This window comes from Anastrepha obliqua, chromosome 2, assembly GCF_027943255.1.
Source record: "Anastrepha obliqua isolate idAnaObli1 chromosome 2, idAnaObli1_1.0, whole genome shotgun sequence".
Classification (NCBI taxonomy): Eukaryota; Metazoa; Arthropoda; class Insecta; order Diptera; family Tephritidae; genus Anastrepha; species Anastrepha obliqua.
The window spans coordinates 104,983,148-105,000,993 of NC_072893.1; the positions used below are offsets into that span (position 1 = coordinate 104,983,148).

The 17,846-nt window shown below is 37.8% G+C and overlaps 2 protein-coding genes across 2 annotated transcripts; one reads left to right on the top strand and one right to left on the bottom strand.

The window, feature by feature from the left end:
• Nucleotides 1-1,446: 1,446 nt before the first annotated feature.
• Nucleotides 1,447-1,892, top strand: LOC129238585 (glycine-rich selenoprotein-like). The gene is made up of 2 exons (XM_054873655.1): nt 1,447-1,555; nt 1,669-1,892. The coding sequence occupies exons 1-2, from the start codon at nt 1,501-1,503 to the stop codon at nt 1,797-1,799; spliced, it is 186 nt and encodes a 61-aa protein (XP_054729630.1). The 5' UTR covers nt 1,447-1,500; the 3' UTR covers nt 1,800-1,892.
• A 10,521-nt stretch (nt 1,893-12,413) lies between these two features.
• LOC129239185 (uncharacterized) lies at nt 12,414-13,180 on the bottom strand. The gene is made up of 2 exons (XM_054874521.1): nt 12,857-13,180; nt 12,414-12,707 (listed from the first exon to the last, which is right to left on the bottom strand). The coding sequence occupies exons 1-2, from the start codon at nt 12,939-12,941 to the stop codon at nt 12,556-12,558; spliced, it is 237 nt and encodes a 78-aa protein (XP_054730496.1). The 5' UTR covers nt 12,942-13,180; the 3' UTR covers nt 12,414-12,555.
• Nucleotides 13,181-17,846: the final 4,666 nt, after the last annotated feature.

The window sequence follows — 17,846 nt, forward strand, 5'->3', positions numbered from 1 at the left end:
TAGCGAATTTTGTTGCAGCGAAAGTCGTCACTTGGGATATACTGCACCCGAACTCTGCACGATCATTTCACACACTCGCCCAGTCAGTCGTTGTTCAGATCGCAACAAAGGGTTGTCATTGGTTGTTTTTTTTCGTATATCACTAACACAATCTCTGTTTATTCGTACACAAACCACTTCGTGACCCAAGTGACATCAGCCCATTAGCTGAATTTTTCACATTCGCTCAGAACCGAATAACGGCCTGCTACGTAGCACACCTCTGAAAATTTTCACAATGCTGTACAGAACTCTAAAACAGATCATCGAAACAAATCCACAAGGCGACAGAAGAAGAGGCCGGCCGAGAAAGCAAAGGAGAGATGACATTGAAGGAGTTATGGGCATATCTAAAATGAAACTAAAAGCTGATGATCGAGTGACGTGGAGGCGAATTGTAACGGAAGCAATGGTTCACCCCCGAACTGTGATGCTATGATGATGATGTTATACGTTTTCTATAGATATTTTATAAGATTACACTGTACAGCACTCGGCTGGGTATTGGACTAAGCCGAATTTTCAACAAAAAAGTTATATACTTTTGAAGTAGATACAACAGGCGGATTTCGACCATATTTTTACTTTTTTTGTTATTCACATGCATTAATTTTAAATAATTTTTTACTAAAGCCCCAATTTGGATAGCTCATCTCTCGATTTCAGAGGCTAACTGTGAAAATCAACGAAATTACTTTTTCCTTATGACTCAATATCTTAAAAAAATTTTTTGGCTCCAATACCCAGAAAAAAAGTTGATTTTGCCATATTTTGATATAGTAAGATTATTTTTACATTTTCAAAAAAAAAAAAAAAAATATTAATAAAGTGAAGTTAAAGCATTTGGCAAAGAAAGTAGCTTCTTACTTTGCATATTTTTCAACAATATGTATAATATTTACGCCCTATTTTTCGAACTACAATTTGTTATTAACTTCGGTATTGATATGTTTTTCCCCAATAGACACACACACATACACACACGTACTGTTTGTCAGACAAAGATTTATTAGCAACACTTTGTGCAGGTGATTTGCTAAGTTGTCAATGTGATAACTTACATTCATCAAGAATTGTTTTTAATAAATATATAATAAAATATTGCATTTTATTCGGATGCCAACTAAAACTGAAGGATTGTTGTTGCGCATTGAGTAGAACGTGTCAGATGTCGGGGTCGAGCAAGCGGCGCCTTATGCCACTATTGTCTTGGGAGAAACCTGATTTAATTTCTAAGAACTGCAAAGTCGCATTTGTCGCCCATCTCTTGTGAGCAATTAGAAAATCTCGTGCTGCGCCTGCTAATAACCTCAATAAGCCAGACACAGCAAACGGCCGTTATCTGTTACGTAACTCCCAGTTGGCATTTCAATGCTACTCAATGCGTTGTGATGCGATTAGATTTTGTATAAAAGCAGAAGCATTCGAGATGGAAATCATTGCATTCGAAACATTTGCAACATGAAGTTCACACTTTTCTTTGGTTTTATGCTGGCTTTGCTTGCTTTGGTTTTCGGTGAGTGTTGCATGTTTTGCAGTTGATCTGCAGGATTCTAAACCAACAACATAAGCTGCACTTAAGGCAACTTAAACACTTTAATAACACAAATATTTTTCGTATCTTTTCAGCCAACCCCAACCCCATGCCCAATCCCAATCCTGAACCATTGCCAGGTGGTGGTGGTGGCGGCGGCGGCGGTGGCGGTCTGGAGCTAGAGCTCGGCGGCGGTGGTGGTGGTGGCGGTGGCGGTGGCAAGTAAGCCGCACCACCCACTTTAAATGATACTCGTCGACGACAATTGCGTTTTTAGTTTCAGTTATATTCAATAAAAATTTGCACCAAAAAAGCAAAACTTGTTTTTTTTATTTTCTTATCAGAACCTTTTTTAAATGAAAGTTCTATAAGCTCCTCCTCCTATTTGTGGTGTGCGTCTTGATATTGTTCCACAAATGGAGGGACCTACAGTTTGAAGCCGACTCCGAACGGCTGATATTTTTATGAGGAGCTTTTTCATGGCAGAAATACACTCGGACGTTGGCCATTGCCTGCCGAGGGACGACCGCTATTAGAAAAATGTTTTCTTAATTTTGATGTTTCACCGATGTTACGGCTGATATATAGATATATAGGATTTTAAAAACTGTATGCAAACTGGCACTGGCACATTTTAGAAGCCAGCCTTTAATTCCTAATACCCAACTTTTTATTTTTTTGAAACGCCAAGAAAAAAATATTCGATTTCCTTCTGGTATTTAGCCAGGCATAATTTGGTGAATCTTAGGAACCTGTTGTAGCTTAAAATCAAATTTCAAGACTTTTTATGAAAATGATATCCCGAGTCTGTTATGAAGGACTTCTAAGATGTTTTTCTGTTGCCTAACTGTTGAATATTGTGTTTGAGGTAATAAGGACAGAATCGAACCGATAGAAAATCGAGCCATAACCATCTTGGATGTATTTTTTAAATGAAAATTAATTTAAAAATTAGAAAGACGTTTTTAATATTCATGAAATTGGCACAAAGGTAGAAATCTTGCGTCGGCGTCTCGAAACTCGAAAACATAGGCATTATTTTTTTATTGATTTGCTCTTAGTAAAACTAGAAATACATGATTTCTTATAGAATACAACAAAAACGTATTACAATAATAGGTCATACTAAACTGTGGTATATAAAGGATGGGCCATATAGCGTTTGCTTTTTGAGCCACCTATTTTTTTGAGACACACAAATTACATGTCAAATGTGTTCATAATTTACTTAAAGGTTTGACATTTACGAAATGGGACGTTATACGCTTGAATAAAGTGGTGAGTCTTCTTCTTCTTTTCTGATGAAGCTCATTTTCACATCGGTGACTACGTCAATAAGCAAAATTGTCAGATTTGGGGCTCAGAAAATCTACACGTTACTGTAGAGAAGCAAATGCATCCACAACGAGTCACTGTTTGGTGCGGTTTTTGGTCTGGCGGCATCATCGGGCCATTTTTTCGAAAATGAGCGAGGAGCCGCGGTTACAGTAAATGGCGACGGTTACATGACATGCTTAACGAGTTTTTGTTTCCAAAAATTGAAGAGGATGACATGGACGACATTTGGCTTCAACAGGACGGTGCAACTTATCGCACTGCTAAAGTTACATTCGAACTTTTGGCTACCATTTTTGAAAACCGAATAATCAGCCGAAATTCCAAAACCAAATTTTACATGGCCCACCCTTTATTTGTGCATAACTCATTCAGTGATAATTTGAAAGTTGGCTTGTAAAATGAGACATCAAAAGCCAAAGAATTTTAAATTTTATTAAATTTATTCAACGTTTTATGTATCGGAGCATAAGAGCCATAAACCGATCTAAACCGCTCCAGAAAGAATAGATCAGTACTTCACAGGTCTTTTTGTGGAAAAAACAAAAGCATTCTAAAAGAAGAAACAATCAATTACACCACTGAAGATATCAAAGATAAAGCAGAGTAGAAGATTACTCTTTCTATTCTATTTCTTCAAGACTGTAAATTTATTGGTGCACATCTTGCAACAATCGAAGGAATCGGATTAACGAAATAAGCGAATAAACAAAACGGAGGAAATTCTTTCAAATTCGTTCACTTCTATTAATATGGCAAAGGCGATGTAGCCTCAACATAAAGACAGCATTACCATGAAGTTAGATTGTTCCGAAATTATAGACCTAAACCATGAGACAAAAAAAGGTAGTTTCACTTAAAATTTTTTGGCTTTTACAGGTATTTTTGAAGCTTCGTAATTTCCTCATATTGCTAGCAGCGTTGCTTCATTGCTAATAGTTAAAGATAAATTATGAGATTTCGAAATTCAAAAAACTGATTACAGGCTTTTTTGCATTTTTAAAACTCTTAAATGTGCAACTAATTTTTTACCTTTATTTAATTTATTCTTTTATAAATATGAATTTGAATTAAATTGAAGGTAGTTGAAAAAAAGTTAATTACAAATTCCAATCTGGTAGCTGTATTTCATAGTAAAAGTCACATGGCTAACATGGCTGTTAATTTCATTAAGTGCAAATACCTGCTTTTTTTGGTTAACCGGCCTAAACATGATACGCAAATTTGCTTCAAATATCGACAGTTATCGAAAGTTTGAAAAAATTTTTAGCTTAAGCGAATATGCTAAGGGATGCCAAATCCGCGGTCTCCGCGTTTTTTGACCCATATCATCCCGAACATGAGGATTAGCGCAACGCTTATAGCAGATCGTGTTCGTATCCTTCTAAAGCAGATATTGAAATGAAGCAAGGAAGGTTAACATGATTCACAAAATGCCATATCATCGGAGTATTCGAACTGGAGCACTTCACTCGCAAACGAATTATCAATTTTTGATGAATTTTGAATGACTTGAGCGTTTTACATGGGTGTGAAAAAATGTTGCTGGCATATTGCGCTGTGTTTTCACACGTGAACTGAGTACGATTTTGCCATGAGATACATATGAAATTTCATGCATCTTTCACGGCAATGCAGTTTTTATGGATTTTGACAGTCATTTCACATGGAACGCGAAAGTAGTATCATACTAACGAGTGATTTTTTAGCTATTATCTTTTTAAACAATTGGTTTAAACAGCTGACGTACGTTTCGTGTTTTGTTTCAGTGTCAAACATCTTCAGTTCGGCCTATAATTTAACCTTGAATCGTCTTAAAAATGAACAACGCTTGCAAATCATATTTTCAATTTTATTATAAAAATGCGTGTTCTGTTAAGAAAGTTTAATGCGTGTTCAGTGACGAAGCTCATTTTTGGATCAATGGGTACGTAAATAAGCAGAATTGTTGATTTTGGAGCGAAGATCAGCCAGAAGAATTGCGAGAGCTACCAATGTATCCAGAAAAGGTCATAGTTTGGTGTGGTTTATGGGCTGGAGGTATCATTGGACCGTACTTCTTCAAAGATGCTGCGAATCGTAACGTAACTGTGAATGGTGAGCGCTACCGTGAAATGATATCCAAATTTGTTTGCCCAAAATGCAAGAGTTTGACTTGCATGACATGTGGTTTCAGCAAGACGGTGCCACATGCCACACAGCACGCGTAACAATGGACTTGTTGAGAGACGAGTTCGGTGAACATTTTATTTCACGTTCGGGACCTGTCAATTGGCCAGCCAGATCGTGCGAACGCCTTTAAATTATTTTTTGTGGGGCTATGTTAAAGCTCATGTCTGTTCAGACAAGCCTGCTTCAATTAACGCATTGGAAGACAACATTAAAGTATTTATATGTGAGATACCGGCCGAAACATTGGAAAGAGTATGCCAAAATTGGACTAAGCGGATGGACCATTTGAAGCGCAGTCGCGGTCAACATTTGCATGAAATAATCTTCAAGCATTAAATTATATGGACTGCACTATCGATTGAAAAAAAATTTCATGCATTTTTCTGAATTTTACGTGTGTTTGAAAAACTTTCCTATAGCTCTTAAAAAACCACCCTTTATATATTATTATGCTAGCAGACTGACACTATCAGCACAGGGCAAATATCTTGGCATGATTCTTAACACCAAACTCATTTGGAAATCCAATATCGAGTATTGCGCCTTTACCCCCAACCAAAAACTTCACAATGGTCTTGCACTGGAATTCTGAGACCAATTCTTACATTTGGCTCACTTTTTTAGTGGCCTGCACTAAGCAAAAGCTACAACCAAACAAAGCTCGGAAGAATACAATGATGGGTGTATTTTGGTCGGTACAGGCGATGCACTCAACTTACTCCCCCCTTTGTTACCGATAAATCTACAAATTAAATGCACATTCTCAACTAACGTGGCCAGGCTCAAAGAAATGGGGTGCTGGACCACTAAAGCATATGATCAGAGCAAGGTATTGTTGTAAGGACCATTATTAGCATCACCACCGACTACCTATTACCGAGTATTCACTTCACAAAAGATTTCTCTGTGGTATTTCCATCTAGAGCAAATAAGAAAAATAGCCGAATCTTTAGAGATTTCCACACCACAAATCTACACCGAGGGGTAAAAGTAGGACTGAAACGTCGGAGCAGGATTCTACTCTGAATCCCAACATCTGTTTTTCCTTTATTAAGATAAAGTTAGCGTTTTCCAGGCATAATTACTAACAATCAGGGAACAAGGCCACCTCCGACACTATGCAAGATGGATCCATGATAGCTATCTTCGATGATAGTTAAGCTGCTATAAAAGTAGTAAATTAAAACGTCATAACTTACAAACTTGTAATGCAGTGTATAGAGGAAGACAGCTTGCTCAATCAACGGCTCCATATCAATCTAGTATGGAATCCAGGTCGTTGGAATATTCGAATGGGCAGATTGTTTTTCATAAGTGGTTTTTTCATAGTAAAAGTTACTTGCCGAGCGGTAACCGTTAACAGAAGCAACTTTTTTCTAACAATTCATATTTCGCGTCCGGGGTTTCGAATCACTCCCGCAAGGTAGTTACTGGCCAACCCGTTCGGCTACGGCGGCGACTGTTTCCTTATTCCGCATTAAGCTTGGCACGCCAATTTCATCTTATATTTCTCGATCGGCTTGCGTAGTTCAGTTTCAAAGCCAGAGTGGAAGATTGATAGTAGAATTGGTATTCATAAACGATATATGGGAATGGGATGGGAAATTGTTCCGACAAAATTCATAAATGATAATGATTTGTTTACTGTTGTCCTTTGTAAAACAAAGTATGCTCAAAATTAATAATTTAGTTGAATATGAAGCAAATTTAATTTAATATGTAAAAATAAAAATGTTGATAGTTTTATCATACTAGCCGGTCTTAATTACAAAATTAATAATTTATGCATTATTTTTAATTTATATAATATAATTGTAGGCAAATGTGAAATATATTAAAATATAAATAAATACGTCAATTTTTAGCGAATAGCGTAAATTATTTAATATTTATTTTATTACAATAAAATACTGGTGTACACATCCTTGAAGGCTATGTATGTAGGCCCTTTTTCAGTTGAGGTTTTACCACAAACTGAGGAGCCTTCAATTCTATGTCACCTCCGAACGGCAAATGTTTTTGTATGAGAAATCAGAAATACATTTCGACACATGTCATTGCCTACAGAGGCGTGAAGGCTGTTTAGAGAAACTTGTTGTTGTTCAATGACCACTAATGAATATGCAATTAAAGATTTTATTTATTTGTCAGCACTGCTTTGGAGATTAAAATTTTGAACACAACCGGTAAACATTTTATTTGCATTGTTAATAGACAAGATTAATGCATACCCAAGTTCAATGATTTTTATTGCACATTCATACATTCATACGTACATACATAGTATTTACATTCCCAATTACGTACGAAGTGCATACCAACACAAAGGAGTGCTCATTTGCCTACACGTGCAGGTGTGTCCCCTTAGCGAAAGGCGTCAGCGGTGATAATCGAACTAATGACGAGTGAATGACACGTCGTCGATGTCATGCCAATCTCAACATCTGACTTCTGAGTGTGACTGTGAAACAATACCAAGCCTTTGATATTTTAAAACATTTTTAATATCAGAAGATGCTCACTTACTGTCACCTTAAAAAATCATTTGATTTGACAACGGACGCGTCTGACTATATCCTGCTGTGCTATCTCAGAAGGTCAGGTTCATAACTATGATATTTAGAAGCATGAAGGACAAAGAGCTCAATTTTGCTACAAACGAAAGGGAGCTCCCAGGCAAAGTGTGGGCGTAGAAGAACCTTAGAAAGAACCTCAACCTCTACGGTGTATGCCACATATTTAGGTGGTTCACAAGTTGCCCTAAGTGTAATTACTAGTTAAATACGAGTAAATGTTTGGAGAACTTGAAACCACAACTAGCTACCTTTTGAATGTGTAAAAATCTATAATAAAACGCGACGTCAGAAAAAGTATATCGTAAAAACGAAGAATGGATCAAAAGTATCACTCAATGTTTTTTAAGAGTCAAAGTATTAGAAGAAAACTGCAAAAATTAAAAACAAAAAACGCTTTTTTTCTTGGGCTTTTATTGTTGTTAATAACGCAAAAACACATAAAAATGCAAACATATACATACCTACATACACTGAAGAGCAAAAGTGCAACAATAAAATTGAGTTTGAGATATACAGATACCTATGTTTTGATTCTATCCGAAAATTTTCGCATAATTTTTTTCAAAATTTCTCTTTTATTTAGTTTAAGTTATCGTATGACCATAAAAATAGTTAAATTTAATATGGCAGCGCGGTCTAAAGCAGTTGAAAAAAAATAACTGCATTGTTCCAATTTTGCTCGACCATAGTAACGGATGAATTTTTAATCTCATTTGAGATTTTCGTTAATGTGCGGTGATTTTTTTTTGCAAAACGTGTTAATTTTCCAAAATGCGTTCTCTTTGTGCAAATTAAAAAAAAAGTGCTAGAATTTTTACGTGACGGCCAGTCTGCCCGTGATATTGCAAAAAAGCTGCAACTTAGCCATACCTCGGTTTTACGGCTTGGAAAAGCAAATAATGTCGAAAGGATCGGAGTCAGCAAAGGAGGCAGACCATAAAAAATTGCCATGCGTGATGCTAGACATATTGGTATGCTTCTAAATGCAAACAAATTGTCTTTGCCGAAGGAAGGGTTATCTCTTTTGCACCAAAAAGTAAGCGTGTGGACTTTACGACGGGCCTTAAGGCAAGCAGGATACAAAGCAAAAGAGAAACAAAAGAAGCCTGCTTTATCAGCTAAAAACATTTCTGCTTGAAAAGCCTTTTTAAGACGTCAAGAGCATTGGACAGTTGATGACTGGAAAAGAGTACGGACAAATTATTTTAATTTATAGGAGCTTTCTAATTTATCATCTTTATTTTTTTAAGGTAATTTGGTCCGATGAGACTAAAATTAACCGTTTCCAGTCTGACGGGAGGTCCTGGTATTGGACAAATTCCAATGGACCACTTCAAGCACACCAAGTTAATGAAACAATTAAATTTGGAAGTGGTTGTTTGATGGTTTGGGGATGCATTACTCCCTTTGGAGTTGGTCCCATTGTGAAAATCGACGGTAAAATGAACAAGGACCAATACTTAAGAATTTTGCTAACGAATTTGCCGGTTGCTGTCGATATGTTACGTATGCAAGAGAAGCGTGTTATTTTTCAACAGGACAATGATCCAAAACATTCGTCAAAAGTAGTGCAAAATTGGTTGAGATCCCAAGCTTTTCAGACATTGGAGTGGCCGCCGCAATTCCAGATATGAATCCAATTGAAAACTTGTGGAGTTTTTTGAAGCGGCAGTTGGCAAATTACGCAAACCCACCCAAAGGCATGCAAGAGCTTTGGGAGCGGATACAGGAGAAGTGGTTCGTGATTCCACCAGACTATATACAGAACTTGTATGAAAGCATGCCTCGTCGACTCCAGGACCTAAAAAAATCGAGAGGGTTGTGGACAAAATACTAAAACTTGTGGAACATCTAGAAGTTTTCATCCAGTGCAAAACTGGAACAATCCAGTTAATTCCATATTCAACCGATTTTTTTATTTTCATTTGTATACTTTACTCTTTTTATGTGAATTTATGACAAGAAATATATTAAAAAACCGAAATATAAAATTAAATTTGAAAAAAGTTAGTTAATAAAAGCAATATAATACTTCGAAATGAATTGTTTGTTGAATTGTTTCAAGACTTGTATGACCACATTTAAATTCAGCAACCCATCGTTCCACTGTATTAATTGATGGCGAAAAGTCCTTACACACTCTCAACATTCGTTCATAAATTTCCTTACCTTTTAAACCTTCCAAAATTAAAATTCCATCAATACACGACACTTCATTTTTACTATGAGGTATTGTTTATATTTAAAAAATATAAAAAATAAAAAAAAATATAAAATTGAAATAAAACAAAGAAAATTCAAATTGGTTGAACAATCTTTATTATTTTGTGTAGAACCATTCATGAGATCTATTTTTTAAATATAATATAACATCTGCTATGACAAAGATAAAACTGCGCCGTTAATCGGCCATCCGTAAACCCCAATTTTAAATGACTCGCTGGAGGACTTCAGTCGGTAACTCGTGAAAAACTTTAGTACTAGTAATGTTGACTTCCAATGCCTCAATCGAAGCCGGTTTAATTTTTGAAAGGAAATTTAAAGAGGAAATTAAAAATTCGGAATTCGGCCGCTGCAGCCGAATAGGATGCGTAACTACCATTCGGAAGGCGTAGATTTGAATCTCCGTGCATGAAACACCAAAATGAAGGAAACGTTTTTTCTAACAGCGGCACCTCGGCAGGCAATGGCAAGCCTTCGTGTGTATTTCTGCCGTGTTAAAGCTCCTCATAAAAAACGTTTGCCATTCCATTCGTAGTCGGCTTAAAACTGTAGGTCCCTCCATTTATGGAAAAATATCAAGATCCACACCATTTGTGTTTCTTAACATTAAATGTACAGAAAAAATTAATTGTACATTAAATATTATGACTGGTACCACAGCGAGTAATTTCAGAGCTGGAACATTTGCATTCATTCGAAGTAGTGTATATTGTGAGCGACATATTGATAAGTTTTGACTATTTGTTTATTTAATTTGTTATTTCAATTATTATTCTTTTTAAACATAGTTCGTATTACAATAAAAATCATGTAAAGCAAAGCTTTGACCTTTGTACAAAATTTTTGAAAATTCGGCAAATTTTCGTCAAAATTTCAAACATTTTACTCAGAGTTTTTAGACGAATTTTAGATACCTACGCAGTTTTATAGAGTGTTGAACTTTGTTTCAAGTGGCTCAAAAATTGTTTTATGAGATATTCTACAAAATCTTGAACACTTTAAGGGTAGTCTCATCAGTGGATGTAATTGCCCAAGCTTCAGTGCCATATATTGCGACGAGCATGAGGATAAATAAATAAATAGTAAAAACCTATCAATATGTGGTGTGCACTTTCTTGTGACGTTCACTGTATATATACCTATATTTATATAAATTTCTTCAAAAAGGTCTGGTGCATCTTTTCGTTTTGCTATTTTCGCTTACACCAACTAACTAGACCGATGACTAGTTTTTGCTTGCCTGTGTAATCAAAAATTCACTAGAAACGCACCGGCATTGTCCTAAAAGATTTTCACCAATTGATTTTTTAAGTTAAGGGTGTAAGAGGAAATATATAGTTTTATTACATCCATTTAGTTTTGTCACCGTACTTAATAAATATTAAATATAGTATGAATAAATAACCATCTGCAGACTGAAACACAGTGGGAACTGGTACGGCCCTTGTTCGGCATTGGAACACAGAGAAGGCATGGACATCGATCCAATGATTCTCCCCATGCCCCTTGACTCCATACCATCAAGAGTCGTACTTGAAAAGAGATACAGTGTAGTGCTACCATAGGCTCAGTTATGGGGAGACTCAGAAAATGAGCCCGGCAAACACTGTTTTCGCATTTTTACGGATGGCTCCAGGACCGAGCATGGCTCCGGCTCTGGGGTCTACGTGGAATCCAGCCGGACAAAACTGCACTTTGCTCTTGGAATGCATGCATCTGTGTTTCAAGCGGAGGTGTATGCAGTTCAAGAAGCGATGAACTTTGTTGTGGAAAAACGATGGAGAGGCAGATCTATATGTGTCTGCAGCGATAGCCAAGCTGCGCTTATGGCCTTAGACAGCCCTCCAACCACATCAGGGGTAGTGAAGTCCTGTAAATCCAGGCTGAACTATGTCGGTAGACATAATAGTCTGATGCTAACATGGGTCCCGGGATGCGTGGGTATCGCGGGTAACGAGACCTCTGACTCCTTAGCTAAGATGGGCTCTGAGGCCAACTTCTTTGGCCCAGAGCCCGCTTTGCCACTCCCTTCTGCGGCCATCACGGTCACGGCTAGCAAATGGGTAACTACCACCCACAAGCAAGCTTGGCAGGCTGAGAGAGGCTGCAGATGGGCAAAACTGATGTTACCTGTCATGTCGGATCGACTGTCACAAACCCTTCTGTCACTAAGCAGAGGGGAGTGCAGACAGCTGGTTGGACTGATGACGGGTCACTTTCTGTGGGCAAAGCACATGGAAAGGTTGGGCATCTCAGACAGTGTACTCTGCCCAGCTTGTGAAGAGGAGGATGAGACGGCGAACCACTTCCTGTGTGTCAGCCCCGCCTTCGCTCGAATCAGGTTTGAGGTCTTTGGCACTGATGTGTTAAGAAGCGACCATCTTGGCTCCTTGGCACCACAAGATCTACTCAGATTTCTTCGGAGATCGGGTAGATTTAAAGAAAATTAAAAGGGAATCCAATTAATGTCTGAGTGCTGCACTTGCTAGTTGTCCCGACAAAAAAAAAAAAATGAATAAATAAAAATGCGGCTGTTTTCATTAATATTATTAAGTGCTTTATTTTATCTAATTTTTTGCAAGTTGTTCAACTAAATAGAAAAATGGGTGCGTACAGTCACTACCGAAACATCCATTTCGGCTTCGAGTTTGTGCAAGGGTGTGGAAATGACTTAATTTAGCAACTACCGCCGCCGCCACCTCCACCACCACCTCCACCACCACCGCCGCCGCCGCCGCCACCACCACCACCACCTCCACACAGGCCACCGCCGCCGCCACCACCGCCTCCGCCACCAGGTAAGGGCTCAGGCATGGGATATGGAAGGGCTGCAATGAGAAAAAAAAGAAAAGCAAAAAACTCACATTAGAATCATTGTGATAGATTAATTTGAAATTCACGTTAGAATTTCTATAATTATTTAATTACAGTACTATTTATACGAATTATCAAGCTAATCTTGATCGAATTAACTCACCGCTTACGGCCACAAATAGGGCCAGCAAGAAGCTTACGAACGCAAATAATCTCATTTCTCGACTGGAGTGTGTAGTCGTATACATTCAGTTCACAAACGAATCTGCTATTTATACCGAAATTCTGAATAAAATTCGATAATGTGTTGTGTTGGGGGAGCGGGGGATTTTTTGCGTTGACGTTTAACGCTGTCGCGCTTATACACCGGTCTTCGTCCAAGTGATTTTTTGTATAGTTGCTGTTGTTGTTGCAATTGATGCTGCTTCTGTTGCATTTGCGTTGTAATCGTTTTCACTTTTTTCAACCTCACTTTGCCGGCTTCGTTGTGTTATCAGGTTTTCCCGTATGAACAAAAATCAAGACACAAGCAATTCGCACAAATCGAAGCAAAGTGCGCAAAAACAATAGCAAAAACAAAAATTATAATAAACAAATATTGCAATCAAACATACCCACATATTAAATTTATAAGCATTCGCTCACACAAGCACACATACCATATATGGTATGGTCTACATGTGTGCATGCATGAGTACTAATAAGATTAAATTATCATCTTCGCAGTAATCATCAACGTGACTTCCAATACCACAACCCAGTCGTTTAGAATAATATTTTCCTGGTAAAAACGGTATCTAATTGACGCGCAACACCTTGTTCGTTCACTATAAAAGACCTATGCAAATGCCGACCTTACAACACAACAACTAGAAAGACTATCAACCTAGCACTTGACTACCTGTCGAACATCGCCATGAAAGTTTTTGCATTGTTCGTAATTGTTCTACTTGGATGCCTGATGATGTTTAGTCCGGTTTCAGCCCAGTGGTTTGGTGGACGTGGAGGACGCGGCGGTGACAGCAGCAGCGAGGAGAGCGGTGAACGTGGCGGCAATGGTGGCGGCCTCTTCGGAGGACGAGGAGGCGGCCGTGGAAGTAGCGGCGGTTCACGTGGCGGATTCGGTGGCGGTCGCGGTGGAGACTATTAATATGTTGGCATTTCTATGCATACAAAATAAAGAATAAAAAGTGCTGAAGCAAATTCAAGTATTTTAGAACTATTATTCAAGAGTTTCCTGATCGGTAATGGAAGCCGGGGCTTTACTAATCGGTACGCACATGTGGAGAAATTCAATGCCTTAAGTGCATTTAAAATGTACTCTGAAGGAAGTTTTCGAATTTATGCAAGGACAATTTGTCTTCGCATAGAATCATCCATTTGCTATTTGTCAGCAGGAAAGTATAGTGAGACGCTGAGTTACTTTAAATATGTATATATGTATGTAACTTAAGACCTTAATCTGCAAAGGAACAGTGCCAAGTATAGATATACATATAAGGTAGAGTAGAATTGGGTAAGATAGGTCATTTTTTGGAGAGCTCTTGCTACGGTGTTTTTGCATTGATTTTGAAAAATAAGCAAGATTTTGAAAGGTTATTTATCTGCTAACATTTTGGTTATACTGACTTATGTTTGGCTAAATATTTTGGAAGCTGCATTCAATAAGACAAAGGTACTTTTTTTCGATATTTTCAAAATCGGGGGGCACGATAGGTCACTATATGTGAGGGAAAAAGAACAATGTACATGGCTTGGAAATTAACGTTTTAACTTTTATTTATAGAGTATGAACACTGCACATGTTATAAGAGTTAGGAATTTTTCTTTAATTCATTTTTCTTCTCTTCTTTGGTCAATTTTTGGCGTTTTTGTATGAGCTTCTGCCTCTTTGCAGCCTCTCTTTTTTTTCTTTCGGCGGCAAATTGTTTTTTTTTTTTGCTTCCGCGTCCGATTTCTTCTGAGCTGCAGCTGCTTGCTCAGCACGTAATGACACTAGCATCACTGCATCTGTGAGAAGTGCAGCTTTACGTCGCTTCCGGCCTCGATTTGATGGTTTGCGCAGTGGAGCTTTAGGAAAAGGCCGAAAGTCCTCAATTGGAATTAATAGGTCGAGATTCGATCGATCTGGCTCTTGATCGGCATTCGATAAAACATGCTCTTCATGGGCATTCGATGGACCAGTCTCTTGATGAGCAATTGATGCACCAGCCTCTTGATCTGGTTCGTCCTCGTACGGACGATCAGTTACAAATGCTGGCGTGAAATCATCTTCCGAAAAAATGTCGCGATTAAATGGCCAAATGCCAGTTGATCTGAATCCAGCGATGATATTCATGCTGGAAGCACCTTTCAACAAGGGTTCAGCTACCAGTTCAACTATTCGGTCGATGGTAATAGGAATGCCGGAATGATTTAACATCCACGCCTTGCAGGAATGGTCAAAATAAGTTTTGAGTGGCCCAAATACTCCTCTCTTGACAGGCTGCAAACGATGGCTGGTGTGCGGAGGTAGAGTTAATACTTCAATATTATTATTCTTACAAAAGTCTAATCCAGCAATTGTCATGTGAGATTCGTGGTTATCCATGATGAGCAAAGTTTTTTCAGTACTGGATCGAATCGCATAATTTTTGAAGTGCTTCAGCCATTCCAAAAATGTGTGGTTGGTCTGTCATCCCGAGCCGTTTGCTACTCCTCTTGCACCAGGAACTTAAATCGTTCGATTTTTTACTTACGCGTAATTTCTGACACGCTTCTATTGAGACGAGCACTTTCCTATCACGCGAGCACGTATTGTTTCGAACGGGATTTTAAATTGTTTAGAAGCTGATCGAACACTAGCGGCATCTCGGACTGCCGCGATTGTGTTTTTTACGTCCTCTTCACTTCGTTTCGGCGTTTTTCGCACATAATTACGCACCATTTTGCTGCAAAAACAATTAAAATTTATTTTATTCAATTAAAAGTAGTGACCTAAAATGCCCCCAGACGGCTGACCTATAGTGCCCCCAACCACATGTTTTATGTTAGTGTTGATATTTTTTTTAAAAACAAAAATATCAAAAAACTAACACATTATTCGTGTTCAGCATTATTTTCTACGTAAAATAAAACTCACCTGACAAATATTTACATACATTAAATGCACTACACCGTAGAATAAAAAAAATGCTATGTCGGAGAAAAGCTCCCAAAAAACTAAACGACGCCAGAACTAGGATAACTAATCAATGGTGACGGCCGAAATGACAGTCGCGAACGTTGTTCCCCACCACCTATTCAATTCACATAAGACGAGTGACCTCTGCAAAAACAGTGCGACGAAAACCCCAGCTACCTATTGTGCCCCCATACCTATCTTACCCCATTCTACTCTACATATGATCGAACCTGACTTTGCAGTCTTAAAAGTGGAGGCAGAGAAAATGAGTGAGTCCTTTTCTCTGTCTTGAAACTACCAAACGAAATTGGAAAACGTCTGGTTTAGACGTCTTGTTCATGAAACATAAAACATAAAGACATAGCTTATGGAAGAACGAATTTATTTAATCTATCGGGTGTTTTTTTAAGATCTTGGGAATTTAAAATGATAAAACAAAACTGAAATATTGTTGGAATACATTTTTTTTATTATAGTCTGGTAAAGCATTTCTTTTTTTTAACTAATTTTTTACATTTAATATCCCACATATGGCTACCGCGGTAACGAGTTACATGGCGCATTCGATTAGTCCAATAAATCGATTATTAAGCGTCGATGTTTGACTGATTAATTTTTGGAAACAAAAATTCAGTCAGCATGATTCAATAGCGCTCGCCATTCACCGTAACGGCACTCCCTTCTTTTTCGAAATAAATAAGCACCGATGATGACGCCAGCTTACGAGTATAAATCGCACCTAAAATGGAGGAAGTGCTCTATGAACTTCGCGAACAGAATACTTTTTTCAAAGGTAATTTCCGTTGTTCTGGCGCTAAACAATTCATGATAACTTGCCAAACCTTACTAAATAGAAATGTCAACACAGTTGGTCAATCTCAGCTGTGAAACTATTGTTATAGATGTCGATAGTTTTCATGCAGCTCCAAAAACACCCTTTACAAGGTGATTTACAAATACAGTAAAACTTCGTTCGTTCTTCTTCTTCTTAGCATCACAGTCCTTACCAATTAGATTACAGTTATTGAGGAAAATCACGAAAATATATTTAAATATCATTTCATTATAAACATTAAATATATAAAATAACTCAAATATTGGGTCAAAATTTATTTAAAACATTCAAATATCTGTGTTTGTCGAATACATTTTTGCTTAGCTTCCACTGCGCATTGCCGAGGCGTTCTAAGATTAGGCAGACAGTCCAATTCAATTTTATTTTCCTCTGCCACTGAAGTTTTTGATAGCGCCTTCACGTCAAACTTTGTGCTCATCGCAACTGACGCCAATATCAAGAAGGGCTTCATCTCCCATGATTCAAGCACTGATTGAAGTTTGTGACGATTACTGATTTTTAGTATTAATTTTTATTTTTCCACATAACACCTATTTCTGCTAACCTCTATGCATTCTCATGCTCTGGGATCCATTCCTGTTTGAGAAATGTTATCACCAAATAATGCACCGCGCAAATTATTCTCTGAATTTTATTATACATTGATTCTGTAAATGAAATGCAAAAAAATGTAAACCATGCTTGGTTCCAAGACTTTGCAATATGAAATACTGAGCAATGGTGAATTAAAACTGTGCTGAACTGAGCTAAGGCTGTATGATTTTGTAAATTAGATGGCATAATGTCAAAGTTTCTCTCTACTGCAAGTGAAAGAAATAGTATTAAGTATGCCACATATGACCTCTGTAATATATAATATTTATATCCAACGGAAGCGGTTAGCATTCAAAAGACCACACAGGCATAAATAAATGTCTCAACAAGAATAAACGGGGTTATATTTCCTCTAGCAGCCAAGAGAAACTGGAAGCTTCCGTCTCAAGAGTAGGACACGCCAAATACTTTACTGAATACCGGAGGTCGATAGTCCGAGAGGGTCCCGAATTGCAGTTTTGAACACCTGTGGCGGAATGACTACATAGTTAGTGAAACGAATTGCAAAGCGAATGAACAAGGAAAGGAAGTTTCGTGTAG